Source organism: Tachypleus tridentatus, chromosome 7 (genome assembly GCF_004210375.1).
Source record: "Tachypleus tridentatus isolate NWPU-2018 chromosome 7, ASM421037v1, whole genome shotgun sequence".
Lineage (NCBI taxonomy): Eukaryota > Metazoa > Arthropoda > Merostomata > Xiphosura > Limulidae > Tachypleus > Tachypleus tridentatus.
The window spans coordinates 78,781,751-78,801,004 of NC_134831.1; the positions used below are offsets into that span (position 1 = coordinate 78,781,751).

Sequence of the window (19,254 nt, forward strand, 5' to 3'; positions counted from 1 at the left end):
AGATCAAATTCTGTAGTTTCTTGCCAGAAATAGGTTTGGAATGTGCAGTTGTAGTCATCTGAGGGGTAGAAAGTTCTTGTCAGCCAAAAAAAAAAAAAAAAAAAAGGCAAAGAACATATATAAGAGTTTTTACTTGCCAACTGTGTTAAAAGGTAGTAGGCCATGGCTAATGAAGCTTTGAGTGTTATGTAAAAATAAAAAAATCATTGTTCACACATTAAAATAGAGATAACTTTACTTGTTAAATACTAGCTCTTTCATCCTTGAACATCTCAAAATTCATTGCGATGTGTAACATAGTTAAGATTATAGTTACTGGTCTCATATTCCAACTAAGGTCTTGGCACAACATCGAAGACGTGTTTAATTAGGTTTCAATAATATTTAATCGTTTATTAGAGTTTTAAATCAAAGTTTACTCTTCAAAAACAAAGGCAGACGCGTGGGACAAAATAAATATAGCATCGAGATATTTCGAGGTACCTGCTGCACAAGCAAACACAGCCTGAATACTGACACCGGGCAGCGCATGCGTGGAGCACCAGTGGACCTCTGCATTAAAATTTGCTGCGTTGAGATAGGAAAAAAAAAACCCCATAGTTCCAAAAATAACTGTTTTGAGCCTCTCTGTGTTGTCTTTAAGGCAGTAGATGTAGATTGAATTCTGAATTGGTTGCTTCTCATTATCAGGTCTCGTTTTGAATTAGGTGTGTTTGATATAAATGACAGGTTGTCAACATGGAAAAAGGATTTGAAGTACGGTAAGTTGTTATTCTTAGTTTAACTTGTTTCTTTGTGTTAAAATACGAAAGTTTAACTTTTAGTTTATTCTAAAATATAAAGGTTTTGTTTTAAAGCAACAAAGCTCAAAGGGATTCTCTCAGTAATTCTTAGCTTTATTATTTTGGTGTCTATACTCTTGACCTATGTTCTGTAGACAGAAGCACACACTAATATAAGCAGTACACGACCGTCATTTTTTGTTTAGTTATATTTGATAGTTAAATATACCCTCCCCTACCCACAGTGGCACAGCGGTATGTCTGTGAATTTTTATGGCTAGTAACCTGGTTTCGATACTCGTGGAGGGCAGAGCGCTAATAACCATTTGTGTAGCTTTGTGCTTAATAACAAACAACTGCTAAATATAATAAGGGACCAAAGAAAGCTGTAATATTTCTCAAATACAGTGTCATTAAGTTTAGAAAAATAAATATTTGTTTATTACGTTGTCTGGAAAAGAAATGTTTCAACTAATACTTTACTTCTTGTGTATTGATATTAAACATTTTTTTTTCTTAGAAATATCAAAAGAAATAATTTTTCCGAAGGAATTTAGTCCCATCATATGTCTTGAAATAGTCTGACATTCTTAAATTGAAGCCCTGATATGCCCCAATATTCTCACTTTGAAGTTTTAACGTACCCCAATATTCCCACTTTGAAGCCCTGATGTACCCCAATATTCTCACTTTGAGGTTCTAACGTACCCCAATATTCTCACTTTGAAACCCTGACATATCCCAATATTCCTATCTTAAAGCCCTGACATTCTTACTTTGAAGCCCTAATAAACCTCAATATTCTCACTTTGAGGTTCTAACGTACCCCAATATTCTCACTTTGAAACCCTGACATATCCCAATATTCTTATCTTAAAGCCCTGACATTCTTACTTTGAAGCCCTAATAAACCTCAATATTCTCACTTTGAGGTTCTAACGTACCCCAATATTCCCACTTTGAAACCCTGACATATCCCAATATTCTTATCTTAAAGCCCTGACATTCTTACTTTGAAGCCCTAATAAACCTCAATATTCTCACTTTGAAACCCTAACATTCAAGAAACTTTCCATTTTTTAATCGTTGTTCAATACATATATATTCTAGAGTGTTTAATCTACATTTTGGCTCTGAAAAACAGCATACATTTGTATTCTTAATTTGGATATCTGATACCTTTAACGTTTCTACTTTGTAATTTTAATTTTCTGTCTTCTGATTCCTGATACGCCTTGAACTTTAACATGCTTAGTTTGGAATCCAGATGCTATGTATGTGGCCTCCTAACACACTGTAATATTTGTTCCTCGGCTTATGAATTTACAAAGCTAACATCCGTGGTTCGATTTTCCACGGTAAGTGAAGAGCAGATAGCTAGAAATAATAACTCTAAGTTTAGTTTCGACCTTCGACACTCCTTGCTATATTTACTTTGGAGTCTCAGTTTTCACTGATGCTTTAAGTTTGAGATGTTTATACATTAATAAACAACTCTTTCATTTGTACACTCAAATCAAATATATGTATACACATAAATACGCTAAAGAAATTCATTAATTTCATCATTAAAACCACAAATGCTTTGTAATTTTGTATCTCAGCTGAATTAAGTTTATGGTAACAGTTTCAAAACGACAATTAACATATTTGTCTAGGGACAACATTGTTGTAAAGTTTGTACATTCGACAATGAAAGTGCCACATAAGATTTTTATAGCATTACTCGTAAATTAAAACACGCCTTCTTACCTTTTCAAATAATTTTGTTATTTGTGTGTAACATTTACAAGACTAATAAAATGTTTATTTGTAATCATTGTTCATCATCTGTATCGCACTTCAAATCAGAAAAACAAAAATTGCACACTTTCTGTTCCGGGGTCCTATATGTTCCCATTCTACCGGATAAATACAGTAATTACACTTTATAGGAACGATTTGTTGGTGCTGATACAGTGATGTGTCACAGCCGTGGATGACAAGTTCAATTCATACAAGTTGATTTCATGGCAAGTTTCTGACCATTCGAGGTGCAATCCCTTCAGTGGCTGACTTAGAGATGTGCAAATATGTCCAGTGCTTAGAGAAGAAGGAAGGTCGCATAATGAGGGTTTTAAAAGATTTTGATGCAGAACAAACGTTTTGGAATACGAAGCTTTCATTGTCTTTCAGTAAAGTATGAAAAAGAGACCATTTCGGACAGTAAGGCTTCGTTCAAAATTACATCCTGAGCCAATCGGGAGGAATACATTCATCCACAAACAGCAGACTATTGTTATAAAAAAGAACCTTCAAATCCAGGAAACAATTACAGTTAATCTGTAGAGATCTCCTGGTACCTTTAACAATATAAGAGATTTGTTGTTCACGAAAGCACAAGCAAATGTTCAGAAACGTCCACTGGTTGTTTTCATGGAAAAGATATATGAATAAATTAGAATTACATCAATTCCATTTGACCTGCCAAGTTTTTCATTAGAGTTAAATGAAATATGAAATTGACATTAGAAGCTAAAATGCCTGCATTCAGAGGTTGGCCTGTGAAACAACTGTTATGATGTATGGTCTAAAACTGATCTCCAAGTCGTTGTTGCAGTGGTGATGACGGCGGAAAGCAGTAGTGTGTAATCCTGACAGAATGGATACAATGAACAATGTAAAACATAGTTCCAGAGAGAACGTTAGATATTCATTAAGTTTAGGTTTCATTTATTCATAATTTGTTCAAAACATCTATCTTACGAAATAACCCTGCGTAAGAATATTTTAAGGCTACACAGATGGATATAACTGGATTTAAATGTGTTTCATGCCTTTAGTAAATGCGTCAATATCCAAAACTGGGGACTATCTTCATTAATTGTCCGAATAATTATTTATCATATTTTGTCCTACCATAACAGACGTGGCGTGTGTATATGTATGTACATAATTTGTTAATTTAACTTAAAAACTAGCCAAAACAATAACAAATTAAACAATAAACGCTGCATTAACTAAAAAAATCCCAGGGTACAAGCTACAATGTAGAATTATAAAATTACTCTAGGTTTTGGAGGTGACTGAAAAAATAGGACCCACATTGCAGTGGGAATACACCTTCTATCAGTCTTAACCTCCTTTCGCCAGTCTCACAAAAGAAATAAAGAACACATACATATGTACATAACTGAAATAATAAATACAATGTCTCGCCATCTATTAAATAGCACCACAAACAAAATTCATAACAATTTCCAACTTTAAATATTCAAGGATCAGACAGTTATAAGAATAATTATGAAACAACTATTTTTTTTATCACACAACACACTTTTATATAAACGTACTCTTCTCACAACAAGAACACAATATTCACTATAACTGCACGTGAGGGTTTGATTATACTTTTATTGATTAAATATGGTACTAAAAAATGTAATTCTTAATTTTTTTCAAAAACCGATAGAGTTTTTACTGTATAAAAACATTACAGTTTATATCAGCACAATTTGAACACCTTTTACAGAAAAATTCTTTTTTCAAAAAATACTCTCTTTTTCGAGTTCCCCGCTAGTACACTGGTAAGTCTAAGGATTTACAACGCTAAAATCCGGCTTTGATTCCCCTCGGTGAGCTCAGCAGATAGCTCGCTGTGGCTTTGTATAAGAAAACACATACACACTTTTTAGATTTTCTTTTCAATTGCATATAAGTTTCACAATTAGTAATTATTAGCATCAAAAGTTACCCATAGAGCGGCGTTTCCGCTAATATTTAGAAATTCTGGTTTACGTATATTTTTTCAAACTTTAATGCTCTCCGTCTTGTACGAACCAGATTTAATTTTAAATTAATAGTCTATGTTGTACAAGTTTAGCAAATTTAATAGGTTTACTTTCGTCGTTAAAGTGTAACTGTACTGCTTACTTCACTGTGTCGTGTTATTACTCCGTTATATTAATAATATTATTTTTATAGTATCACTAATAATCTGTGCATATACAAGTGTCTTCTTTATATTTATTGCAGCATCTTAGAATGATGTCTGAGTTTTGTTTTAACGCGTAGTGAATGCCTTCCGTCTATTTTAATACTAATTTGTAACGTGTTTTATTATGGATTAAATATATTTATCCAATGGGCACGCTAATTTCAGCTAATTTCTTCATTGTATTTGTATGTATTCACAATAAACTCCTTTCTCTCAGTTCTAATATATTGGTCGTAAAATTTATTTTGTTTTGTTATTTTCATTCCTGTAAGACTTTTTTTATTATTACTTTTCTTTCCTACAATATCACCAGTGGTTCAGAAATATTTATACACTGGTTACAGTGGTTTGGGGAAATATCTTTCAAGCTCAAATTAATTTGCTTCAAGTAACTACATTTTCAAGTTCTATCAGAATCGAAAAATAAAATTTGTTTGGTTTGAATTTCGCGCAAAGCTGCACGAGGACTATCAGCGCTAGTCATGCCTAATTTAGCAGTTGTAAGACTAGAGGAAAGGCAACTAGTCATCACCACCCACCGCCACCTCTTGGGTTAATCTTTTACCAACGAATAGTGGGATTGAACGTTATATTATAACACTCTCGCGGCTGAAATAACGAGCATGTTTGGTATAATGGGGATTCGATCCCGCGACCCTCAAATTACCCGTCGAGTGCCTTAACCGTCTGGCCAATATAATTCGTGAAACAACACTTGATAATGTGAAGTACTTTTATTTACTAACGAAGACAAACAATTGTTTTATGTATCAGGATTCCAGAAACAAGCATTCTCTAAGACATCTTTTAAATAGCTATTGATTGTTTTGTTTACTTTCTTTGTAGAATTTCCACTCAAAGCTACATAACGGTTATCTGTCAATAGACGCACTTATTTTTAAATGATAGACTAGAGAAATGTGACTTGTAGTCAATGGTTCCTATCATCAATACTTAGGTTGCTTATCTCGTGGCCGTCACTTTTATAACACAACTATAGCTCTGAAGAATCTGTACAACGAACTCTCAGATTCACAGTCCAGACATACTAACCATTTAGTCAGGCCTGACCCTTGCCTGTTCTACTGTAATGTGTAATAAGTCCATCTTAACTGAAGACCATCCATCACAAGTAATTTGCTTTATAACTTTCAAACACATATTTTTTGTATAAATTTCAATATTACCTTGAGAAAGTTGCTATTATGTTCGCAGTCTGCGAGCTCATGATGTTAGAAGTCACATTTCGATATCCGTTGTGGACAGAACAGAATTAACCCATTCTGTAACATTGTACTTGACAACAACCATATTGAAACTGAACGACAATCTTTATTCATTTTATTCTCGACAACTAAATAAAGCAAAGAAATGTTTTGTTGGTTTGTTAGTAAAGCCTAAAGCTACACAATAGGTTATCTGTGCTGTGCCTACTGCGTTTATAGACCCCCAAATTTTAGCATTACAACTCCTGAGTTTAAGTTAGCCACAGAGGCTTAAAAGGTTTGTTTTTTATTATGAAGCGACATTTTTCAGTAAGAAATAACCCTTGAACTTAACTTCAAGATGAACAGTGTTTACATTATTACTGATGTATAAGACCTCCTCATCTTGCTAACCTATCTCTAACACAATTAATATAATAATGCTTAAATTTTACAACGGGTGAACAGAAATTTCTAAAAATTCACTAAAAGTAACCAAGATATTCCTCTACTTTTCACAAACATATACTGAAAACAAAAAAAAAACGATTTGAACAAACTTAAGAGAAAGATCATATGCAATATTTGGACAAACAACGTTCATGGTTTGTCATGTTTCCTTACAGTCTCTATAACTCTCCCGTCTTATTTTCAAATTAGCAAAATTTTAGTTGCATTTTTAAAATTAAAGTTGTATCACTTTTTACAGACGCACATAAAAACAGCGGTATCATAGTGATAATATTTTACAGTGTGGATCTCTGAATAGTGATAATATTTTACAGTGTGGATCTCTGAAACCTCTTTAAAAAGTAAAATGATATTTCTGTAGCTTTGTTGCTGTCATGCTGCCTAAAATACACGTTTGACTCATCGGTATTTATACGTAAAAACAGCAACTAAAATAAAACAACTTGAAGATTTCCAGTTTACGTTGCTTAAACTCACATATATTTAACTTTATTGACTCGATTTCGCGACATGTTTTGATGTTATGTGACGCAAGTATGACGTAAAGAGTCCTCCGTGTGAAGGGATGTTTTTTATAGTCCCATGTTTTCGCTTTCAATTGTTGTAACTGTACATCTGTACTACTTTTCATTGTGTTACCAAAACAGCTATTGATCACTAAGAATCATCAGTGATTGGTCACAACAACTTTTGCCGTCCCGGAATCTTAAAGTTAATTTTCGTATGTACTTTCTATTTAAGTTTTGCATTCTTGTATGCGCCTCTTGACACATTTTTTCAAATTATTTTAATTATAACAAAGTAAACATTAATCAGATAAACTTTTTATAAGTTGTTCTAACGGCACAATTCTGTATCTGCAGACTTACAACTCTCAAGAAAATATCTTGTTCTCGATATCCGTGATGGGAAAAGCACAGAAAGCCCATTGTGTAGTTTTGTTCTTAACTTCAAACAAACTATAAAAGTTTTAGGTAACAATTATTTTAACGTTCCTTCCGTTTCTTTTGGTTGTTTATTACCGTGAAATTTACGTTTCTTTGATTAATTGTTTTCTGTTAAATTGTATATTTTGTTCAAGAAGGTAAACGGAAATATAACAAGAGTTATTTTTAATATCATAGTTCATAGCGGTTTAATCATATTTGAGTTGTTAGAAAAAGCCTTACTAAGAGTGTTATTGGTTAAATTTTATATCTCACTTATATAGGCTCTCACTTGGCGTTGAAAGATGTTGGTTTCAAACCCGTGATGAAGAAATATATTGTAAAAATTAAAGTCACCACACTAGTAAGATTTATCATCCATCTGCTGCACGATAGCAACTTGCCAGTATTTACAACTAAACCTGACCCGGCATGGCCAGGTGTTTTAAGACGTTTGACTCGTAATCTGAAGGTCGCGGGTTCGAATCCCCGTCGATCCAAACATGTTCCTCCTTTCAGCTGTGGGGGTGTTATAATGTCACAGTCAATTCCACTATTCATTGTTAAAATAGTAGCTCAAGAGTTGGCGGTGGGTGCTAAATTAGAGACGACTAGCGCAGATAGACCTTGTGTAGCTTTGTACGAAATTCAAATAATAAAACCCCTGATGTTTTTATTTTTGAGTTGGATTATCAATACATTTTTCCAAACAAAAAGGGACTTTTTTTGGTATATACCTTGCATTATTTTTCAGCTTCACTAAACGGTATTTGTAGTTGTTATTCTTTGTTTGATGTTAAGCAAGCAAAAAGCTACACTTTGAGCTATCTATACTGTACATATTGTGAGTATCGAAATCATATTTTTGGAGTTATAAGCTCTTAAACTTATCACTGAGCCACCGGGAAACATTTATCTTATATATTCAAACTCTGCCATGGTGAGTCAGTGCTACGTTTACAGATTTATAACGATAAAATTTGGAGTTGGATTCCCCGCAGTGAACAGAGTACTGACAGTTCATTGTACAGTTTTGCACTGAGAAGACAACAGCTTTGCTAATTACAAGAAAGTATCTTTGTTTGTTTGAAATTTTCGAGTAGATTTAAAGAAAGGCAACTGTTACACATCACCCAACTCCATTTCTTGGAGTACTCTAATTGGATGGGGAATTTCACTGCCTCTCTTGTCACGCACGCACGATCTCACAATGCGGAGAATTTCAGTTTTGTGCGATTTTTTCCATCAAATTCATAATATTTTGCTGTTTACATTGTTAAGAATGAGCTCGTCTAGTGATGTATATTAGTTTTAATCCTTACGTTGAATGTTGAAAGAGTCATAAGGGAGCCAAATGTTTACGATTTCAACTTGGACTAAGAAACAAACAAATTGGAAAGGTAAAAGAGTATTATGCAAATATCCTTTCACAGTCGTAGAAAACCAAATAATAATAAATAAAGTATACAGTAATTTGTGAAATTGGTTAAATGCCAAAAAAAAAAAAAAAACGTTTCGCCATGTTTACTATGTTACTACACCTACACACATTGGCAGTTACTGCAAAATATGCGCCGACTAACTGCGTAGTTAAAAGAACCGCTTTTATCAAGTAAACAACATTACGAAACGTTTGGCTATTAAGCCTAAAAGTAACGTATTTCAGATTCTCTTTCTTGATAATATTATAAATGATGTCTTAAAAAATCTATATAATTACTTTTGGATTTTTTAAATAAATTGTATCGTATTTCAGAGGAACATCTAGAGTTGTCTGATAAATAATGTGAAGTAATCCGTTGAACAAAGCCTTATAACTCTACTCACTATGTGGCTAACTGGGTATAATGTATTTTGGAAGGCCAGGCATGGTCAGATGGTTAGGATGCTCAGTTCGTAATCTGAGGGTCGCTGGTTCAAATCCTTGTAATACTAAATATGCTCGCTCTTTGAGCCGTGGGGACATTATAATGTGACGGTCAATCCCACTATTCGTTGGTTAAAGAGTAGCCCAAGTGTTGGCGGTTGGTGGTGATGACCAGCTACCTTCCCTCTAGTCTTACACCAGTAAATTATGAACAACTAGCGCAGATAGCCTTCGTGTAGCTTTGCGCGAAATTCAAAACACAAACAAACTAATAAGTAGTAATTCATTGAGACCACATAAACTATCGAACTGAATTAATTCTTACGTTTTTATTAATGCAAGTTCACTGTATACTGCTTAAGTCGTCTCATTTAAAAGAATCTACGTAACATGCTTATGTTTTATTCATACAGAAAACCTCCTGAAAATGCTAGTCCGGCAGTGTGGACTCCTTTCTCATCTACACCAAAGATTGACAGCTCTAATCCCTTTTTCGGTGGTGTAAATGGAACATCAAATTCACCACATAGCCCAGTGTCAAGTGGTACATCCTCGACTCCAGGTACTTCTGGACCGTACTGGAGCATCCAGTCGCCGAGAACACAAGAAGTAGGAGGACCACAATGGGGACAACAATATTCAAATTCGCCATCAATAACCCCAACAACTCCAAAAGGTGGTGTTCCAATATTCCCCGTTTCAACGGGTCAAATGCCTTCACCAGTTGCTAAAAGTTTAACAAAAGCACCAAGTTCTGTTCCTCCACCCCCTCCACCGCCTCCTCCACCACCAGGAACAGATGGTATGCCCACATGGAGAGAGAAACAAAAAGTGAGTTTCTGTTAAACTGTAACATATTTAGTTTTTAGTGCTCAATTACTGAGTCAGTCAGTTCTAGCAACTGTGATTAATAAGCTTTTTACAAAGCATAAAATTAAAGTATTACTGATATCCAATTATGTTAACTGAAAATGGTGACTTTTAAATGTCTGTTTTTATAAATAAGCATGTATAAAAGTTAAGTATATTCACACAAGAAGCAATAAGTTGTAGAAAGTGGTATGAAAAATATAATTTTTGGAACTGACAAAAATTAAATACATGGAACAACAAGTATTGACGTCATTTTTAAGAAATAAAATTCACATGCAAGTCTCCAAACAACAAAAATTATTTTAATATTTTTACAGCGAAACATAACTAGTTTAATCTTAAAGTAGATTATGGATGTTTATTTTGAACTAGGCTTAAAGAAATTTATGCAAAGTAATATAAATCGATACATTACAAAAAATGCTATGATTAAATATTTTAAAATAACTGTTGCTTAGAGAACATATTCTTGCATATCAGAAGCAAATCAAACAAAATACCTCTTGGAAATATTTTATTTAGCTGTTTGTGTACACAAGAACATTAAAACGTTTAACAGGATGGGTGCACCCAGCTCTACCCCTCACTTTTACTTTTCATCCAGTTTGTTTCCTTGCCTGTTTAACTTCACCATACTATAATCCATTTTAATTTCTATGTAAATCTATGTTTCCATAATTTTTATGTAAGCTCACTTCCTGTACTGTAGCAGGCAAGAATACACAGTGTTTCCAACCCCTTTATTTAATATTACATTTTCAACCTCTTTTACATATTAAATATGAAGTCTTAATTAAAATGTTAGTCAAGTGAGAAAATAAGTTTTTTTGCTCGTAGCTACCAACAGAATAGAGCCATCTAACTATGGTGTCACTTGAAATTTATCATTGGAATATTCCTGTGTAACAATAAACAGTAATATTTTTCACTGGAAGGTCAGGTGAAGCCTCAACGATACCAGGTCCTTTATTTTGTAGTGAGAATGACCATTAGTCACATTCTTATAGCCTGCATCTTAAGAAGAATGGCATTCTTTTGTATATAATGTTGTGTCTTCTCTGTCTGGAACAGAATGCATTAAGGTGATGGAAGATATTGATTTGCTTTCAAACTACTAAGAGCTCTCCAGTAATGATGCAACATAATACACTTACTTTAAACTTGGATTGTGTTTTTTCGGAAATAAAGATTGTTTTACTATGTTATACATTTTGTCCATTCTCAACTCATTGTTTACAACTCAGTCAAGGATAAAAATTTCAAAATCATTCCATAAAACATTTTCTGTTAAAACGCTGTGTTACTGTGTAACTCCAACCTGATTAATCTGATATAAATTGGTGTGGAAAAGAATACAACGAAGTTGGTAGAAGGAAGAACATTTAGTGCAATGACCAGGATTCAAACTTGAGATATTGTAGAATATATATTTTTTCACCTGACAAATATATTTTATTGTGCTCCTCTGCACATTTAGGTTATTTAGTTGAATGTTTACACTTGACAAAACGAAATTTTCCTCGACCCAAAAGGCTTAATCATGACAAGGATGAAGCGTTAGGTATTGAGGAATAATGGTTTGGTTTGTTTTGAATTTCACGCAAAGCTACACCAGGGCTATCTGCGCTAGCCGTCCCTAATTTAGCAGTGTAAGGCTAGAGAGAAGGCAGTTGGTCATCACCACCCACCACCAACTTTTGGTCTACTCTTTTATCAATGAAACATGGGATTGACTGATACATTATAACGCCCCCACGGTTGAAAGGGCGAGTATGTTTGTTGTGAAGTTGATTCCAATTCTCAACCCTCGGATTATGAGTCGAGTGCCTTAACCACCTGGCCTTGCTGAGCTTGCGGAATAACGGCTGTCAAAGATAGTTATTGGGTCAAGTTATTAAATCCTCTCCTGACCATAAACATTTTGCTGATACTGTCAAGGTCCAGAAGAGAGGGCCGAAGCATCTGGTTTAGGTGTGAGTATTAAAGTCATATTAAAGTGAACTGTTCATACTTTGCCATGCAACAAGATAGGCAAAGCTACTGATTTTGACCAGAGCATATGTGCGATTGGTGACAACAAGTTGAATCTGCCTCTACTTCTATCCCAGAAAACTTATGAACTTCAAGTTGGGTCTGACCACTGACTTAAGAGGCGTGAATCAGACAACCTGTGCAGAAAGATTTGATACTAAACTTAGATCTCTCAGTGCTGGGTGGTCCTTGTAATATCTCTGTGAAAATGCAGGGGTAATAGACAGAGTTCTCTGGTTGATACAGGAGATTTTATGACACTGGTTTTCCTTTACATGTAACAAGCACTCTAAGTGAAGTCATCACTCCTTCCAGTTGAAATTAATTTTGCTCTGGCAAATGGTAATAGACTACATGTGGTTGGAGTAACATATCTTCTACTAGATCTAGATAAACTTAGCTTCGGAACTAAAGCAATTCTCTTCAACCTTTGGTCTAGCATGTATATCCTAGGCATGGACATACTATAAAAATTACCTGTGAGATTTCTCTGTGTAATAGTTGAACATCATTTCAATGGAAAATAATTCAGTGGCAACCACACCAGGTACAGAAACAATGGATTCTACAATTGCACGTCTGAGAGGGAGTCACAGTACCAACATATACGCAAGTAGTGTCCCATGGTTACTTATGGAGAAGGTACCATATACTGCAATGATAAATTCAGTGCATTAAGTACACTATTTTCTGTCCAGCAAGAAGGCAGGATTAGTTTGAATAGTAATCAGACCAATTGTTGATGAAGTTGCAGTGTTGTTCTGTAATTATTAACAATCAGCTGTCCAGGTTTTAATTAGAATTATCACTGTCATGTGGAGCCAAAATTAACAGCATGTCTAGTGCTACTTCCATCATATCATGTTGAATAGTAAGTATTCAGTTGCTGACACATCTGAGGTGACTGGTTGGGGATTGTGCAAGCAATCTTGGTTCTATACAATGGCAGAATATTAGTGGCCTCTCCTGTTGACTAAGTATATTAATGGATGTGGGATCAGGTGGATGACTAGTAGCTTGCCATAACGTAGACACAGGCTATGCACATCTAATGAAACAACTACCATACTACCTTAAAATGATGTAAGGCTATTTATTAGCAGTGGCTGACAGAAAGAAAGAGGGTATGTCAAGGTTCATTATTAATTTCAAATGGATGAATGCAATAGCTAAAATTGATGCATTTCCAATCATTTCCACAACTACCACTTTGAAAGACTGATAGAGTTTACACTGATGAGACTGTAATGGGAAAGATGTCTGGTCTATTTTGATTATACTTTGATGCTTAACCACACGCTTAAGTTTACTGATACAAATATCAGAAGGTTACTTCAGTGGTGAAGAACAGAAGGTTTGGAGTTGAAACCAGAGAAGTGTGCATGGAGATGGAATTCCTGGTCATTTTGTGGGAAGCGATCGAATCTCTGCTGTAACTGAGGAGATCATAGTTTTACGGGACTGGTTTTAATCTGTCACCAAGTAAAAACGTCCTAATGTGTTGGTTTTGTGTTTTATTACTGATAATTCATGGCTGACATCTCTAGCATTGTTGCACCATTAAATGATACTACTAGCTTCCATATATATTTTAGATGAATCAAGAATAGTAATCCAACATTCCTTTTACTAATACACACTTTACTGAAAGCTCCACTACTGATTTATCCATGACAGGACTGTGAGTTATTTTTGTAAATACTAATAACAGTGGTAGTTGTAAAATACAATGGAATATGTGATACCATGTGCTAACCAATAGAATATGTGTATCATCTGCTAACCAATGGAATATGTGATATCATCTGCTAACCAATGGAATATGTGATATCATCTGCTAACCAATGGAATATGTGATATCATGTGCTAACCTCACTTTCATGCTTCTTTAACATTGATATTTCACAATGAAGGAAGAACTACTAAAGTAGCCTATGGAATTTAAACATCTGGAAGAGATAATTGGAATTTAGATAACAGCATTGAAGGAGTATTACTTTCTTGTATTAGATTGTCCAGATATGCAAAGTGAAAATCTCAACAGGTTGTTCACTGTATTGTGAGACCATATCTATTTATTGAATAACCTAAAATGGATATTATATGGTAGTTAAGACCATTTTTGTCGTAGCAGCAATGATCCGTATATTAGTAGGTTACACTAGTGACTTAATACCAAAATTATTACTTCAGGTACTCTGGGAAGTGCAACTGAGGGGTACAAAGCTAGTATCTTCACTATTCGTCATGCAGCAACGTGAAGCAGAACCAGTGCGGATTAATTAATGGAGTGTTGATACACGTAATCTGTGCCAGTTATGTGAGCAGTTACAAATGCAGTAAAGTGTGTTGTGCAGTCATTATCAATCATCAATATGTAGTTCTCAACCTCTGCTGTAGCCAATGAAACCCGAAACTCTAAGGAAGGAAATTGTTCATACTTTGCAAAAGTCAGGGACGGAAAATTACCATAGTAACAAACACTTATCCTAACGTGTAATAGTGGTTTTACTGATTACATTCAGATTAAGATTATAAGCAGTAACGACAATGTTGGTGGGTCTGTGCTGCCCAAATTAAAAGCTAGTCTAGACAACGAAAATTCTGACAGATAATTGTAGTTTGTTTGTTTTTTTCACAAATAATAGCCCTGGATACTGTTGGTCATCTGTTATAGTGTGTGTACGTGTTTTCTTATAGCAAAGCCACATTGAGCTATCTGCTGTGTTCACCGAGGAGAATCTAACCCCTGATTGTAGTGTTGTAAATCTATAGACTTACTGCTGTTCCAGCGGGGGATCATCTGTTAGAGAATAAATGGGATAATTTCTATGTGCTTTTGATTATCAATTATTTCACTAATGAGCCTAGACTAATCCAATGGTTAGCACAGTCTGTCAGTAGTTTATTGGTATAAAACTAGATAATTCGATTTGTCATATCTGAAGAAGCTGGCATGAACCAGGGAGCTAATTTCAATAAACAGATATTCTCTGACTTGTGCGTAGCGGTTAATTAAAGCATTGTTATTTATCACCTTTTCTCAGTTGGATAGGAGAAGGGTGCTAACTGTCTGTACAAAATTAGTCAGATGAAGAAATGCCTGGAGAAAAGGTGCAAGATACCTCTGATGGTCAACTGAGATGCCAATGACGACCTCCTGATTATTATAGCTGAAGCTAACTGCTGGACCAGCTGTTAGAACAGTCACAGTTTGTAAGATAATAGAATGAAAAAGTAGCATTTCCTTATCAAATAGAGTATTATGATAAGAATTATGCACTACTCTTGAGGATGGCTGACTAATTATCAGAAAGTTGAGATGGTTTGTTGATCGTAAGACTGACAGTACCAAAAGGACATTGCAAACCATTACTTTTTGAGATGTTGAGCAGAGTGGCATCGGCAGATACTCATAGGATATCTAGCGATATTTAACTAATTCTCAAACATTTAGTATGGCTGATATTAGCAGATAAAATGCCTAAAATATCAAGAGTTCATTTGACTGAAGTTCTATATGTTCTACTAATGCTCTTTAAGACATGCGCAGTTTGCAATTCTCTGAAGCATCAAGAAGGATATAAACGAAGAATCAAACAGTGACAGTAGCGAAGTTTTAGAGTAAATTTCACATTACTGATACTTAAGAATAAATTACATTATCTCTTCGTCTGTGTATGAAGCATCAGACGACAAAACTTAAGAACTAGATTATTAAGAAGTGTGGTCTTAGTGTGTCTGTCGATCTCTAGCATATTATATGAGATAATTAAAGGTATTTTACTTTATTAGTAGCAAATGCTTGTATTTATCTATTTTTCCGATAAATTTCGTTTACAGAGCTTGAAAAGTGGAAATTAATATTTCACTGTAGTGAAATGTGTGAAAAATGTGTTTGATTTTAGAACAAACAAATACGTAGTATAAAACAGAAACATGTTGTTGATGAAATGTTTTGAAGTCTTAAATTTTGCGTTATTTAATACCTGGTTGTTTCAAGTCGAGGTAGAAACAGCTCTGTTATAATTATCTATGGTCCAAAGGATCTGCATTCAGAAATATATTATGACTTGCCAACATTTAACATGTGATTTGTTGTTGACCATTGCTAACAGAGATCATGCTGTTTTGTGAATGGTGACAGTGACCCAAGGGGTTCATTGTTAAGTCTTCACTTGCAAATGTGATCAGAAGATAATGTTTATAAATGAATGCTACTGCTCCCTCCAGCAAAACATGAACATTCTTAACTCAGTGCATTCCTTTTTTGCAAACTTTGCAATTACATTTTCTTTGGAATTGCCAATGGTGAGAAAGATTTTTCCAAACTGATGATATTACTGTTGTAAAATGACATCTTATAACTTGTACCACTGCTATCATTGAGTTTATTTTATGCTAGAGATAATGGTGTGAACGACCACTGATGACTCTCTAACCTATTTATAGCTGAAAATTAACAGAAACTTATTTCAGACCATTTCATGTGAGATACAGAAAGATAAAATTTAAATGTGGCTAAAGTTCTGAACCTTGGAACTGAACTACAATAGATAATGCTACTATCCATGACCAAAGTAGAAGAGTCTTAGCTAGGACTACCTTTGAGGCCAATATGTTTATTTCAAATAAGAAGGAGTTGTACGAAATATAAGATTTCTTCACAACCTTCGGTAAAATATGTAAAAAACAACATTTCTACCTGTGTCGCAGTGAAGCTTGCAATATTGTGAAACATCATAGATAATTATAGCAGCCCAAAAATTTAACAAAAGGTGGGTGGGTGTTTTTCTTAGAGCAAAGCCACATCGGGCTATCTGCTGAACCCACCGAGGGGAACCAAACCTCTGATTTTAGCGATGTAAATCCGTAGACTTACCGCTGTACTAGCAGTGGGCTTAACAAACAGTTCAAAAATTGGTTCACTCTACCACTGGTGCTGTCAAGTTTACAACAGCAACAACGAAGTAGATTTTGTCAGTCAAGTGGAGGCCAGTTCTTAAAAAAATTCTTTATTTGTTTTCGTAGCGAGAATAAAGTTACGCAACCTGCTATCAACGCCCTACCACCTCAGGTATCAAACCCCCAATTCTTAGCGTTATAAGCCTTCAGAGTTATCGCTTAGCTAACGGGAAGCTTTCTAAGAAGGATTTTCTACTCTGTACTAATATGTATGTTTGTTTCCTTTGGTATTCTGGATGTGCTATCGCTTTCTGTTCATTTAAATTATAATGACTGAAAGAAGAAGAAAGGACCCGGCATGGCCAGGTGAGTTAAGGCGTTCGACTCGTAATCTGAGGTCCCGGGTTTGAATCCCCGTCGCACCAAACATGCTTGCCCTTTCAGCCGTAGGGACGTTATAAGGTGACGGTCAATCCCACTATTCGTTGGCAAAAGAGTAGCCCAAGAGTTGGCGGTGGGTGGTGATGATTAGCTGCCTTCCCTCTAGTCTTACACTGTTAAATTAGGGACGGCTAGCACAGATAGCCCTCGTGTAGCTTTGCGCGAAATTTCAAAAAAAAACAAACAAACGATGAAGAGTATATACAACTAAAGAAAAAAATATTTAAAAGAAGTATGTGTGTTTTCTTATAGTAAAGCCACATGGAGGTATCTACTAAGCTCACCGAGGGGAATCAAACCCCTAATTTTAGCGTTTTAAATCAGTAGACTTACCGCTGTATTAGGTGGAGGAATTTAAAAAGGAAGTGTATATATTAATATACGTGAGTTCTTGCCTCTGCTCTTATGTTACTATTTATGGATGAAGCAAATGTCATCCACACAATCTTGTTTACATTGTTTTTAAAAAGGTGATACTAACCATCTTTACACTTTCCTTCTTTTTGTGTAAAGTTTCTCTTTACTTGTTTTCTCGTTTTATTTTTCATGCATTGTTTCAATAAAAACAAGTAAGGTTTTATTTACAACCAAATTCCCATGAGATTCCAACTGTAATATTTATTGTTTATCTCTTATTGGCTGATAATTCCTGTTTCACCCTGCACTTAAGTTTTTTAAAGGAACACTGACTTTCTGTAAGAATGCTAACTTTCAGGGCTAACGATAATATCGTTTAAACTAGGATTTTTTTTTTAAATTATACTAGTTAATAATAATACTTATAAAAATTTGTAACTATGTAACCTCAATGAATTTAGTTGTCATCATGGTTTTGGTTTCGTATAATAAAATAGCAGATAAAGGTACAAGAAAAAAAAATTGAAATTTTTGCTGTAATACTTACAGACGTTCCATGACTCAATCATTGTACAGATATTGTTATAAAAGGAAACCCTGTCAATATTGTAAAGTTCTAATGAACTATCGAAGAGATGCTTAAAGTACCATCTCGACGAACAATCCGAGTCATACTTAGCTAGGCTGTGCTACTGCCTGCCTGATATATACATATGTTTGCTTGTTTTTGAGTTTCGCGCAAAGCTGCACAAGGACTATCTGCGCTAGCCGCCCCTAATCTAGCAGTGTAAGACAAGAGGGAAGGACAGCTAGTTATTATCACCCACCGCTAACTCTTTGGCTACTCTTTTACTAACGAATAGCGGGATTGACCGCTACATCATAGCCGCTTGCTGGCGAGGATATTTGGTGTGACAGGGATTCGAACTCGTGACTCTGAGATTACGAGTCGAGCGCCTTAACCACCTGGCCGTGTCGGGCCCATATACACACATACTTGTAGAGATGTTTTTTTATGTAAATGTTAAACTATTCGTTTGTTTTGGAATTTCGCACAAAGCTACTCGAGGGCTATCTGTGCTAGCCGTCCCTAATTTAGCAGTGTAAGACTAGAGGGAAGGCAGCTAGTCATCACCACCCACCGCCAACTCTTGGGCTACTCTTTTACCAACGAATAGTTGGATTGACCGTCACATTATAACGCCCCCACGGCTGAAAGGGCGAGCATGTTTGGCGCGACTCGGCGCGAACCCGCGACCCTCAGATTACGAAGCGATGTTTTAATGCGTAAATGTCTAGACTATTCGAGTAAACGTTAAAATAAAACTAAGTAATTCATATGGATATTAATCTATTATCTACGACGTGGAAGGTGACGTATGTACAGAGTAAACCGTGAACAAAACAGTAAAATACGCAC

The 19,254-nt window shown here is 35.0% G+C and overlaps 1 protein-coding gene across 1 annotated transcript in view; it reads left to right on the forward strand.

Annotated features, from left to right (window-relative positions):
* The first annotated feature begins 476 nt into the window (after positions 1-476).
* The window catches only part of LOC143257701 (uncharacterized), a 29,657-nt gene continuing 10,879 nt past the window's right edge, over positions 477-19,254 (forward strand). Inside the window, exons 1-2 of the mRNA XM_076516740.1 lie at positions 477-761; positions 9,641-10,058. Coding sequence (XP_076372855.1) covers positions 739-761; positions 9,641-10,058 — 441 coding nt within the window. The 5' untranslated portion in view covers positions 477-738. The remainder of the gene's footprint in view (positions 762-9,640; positions 10,059-19,254) is intronic.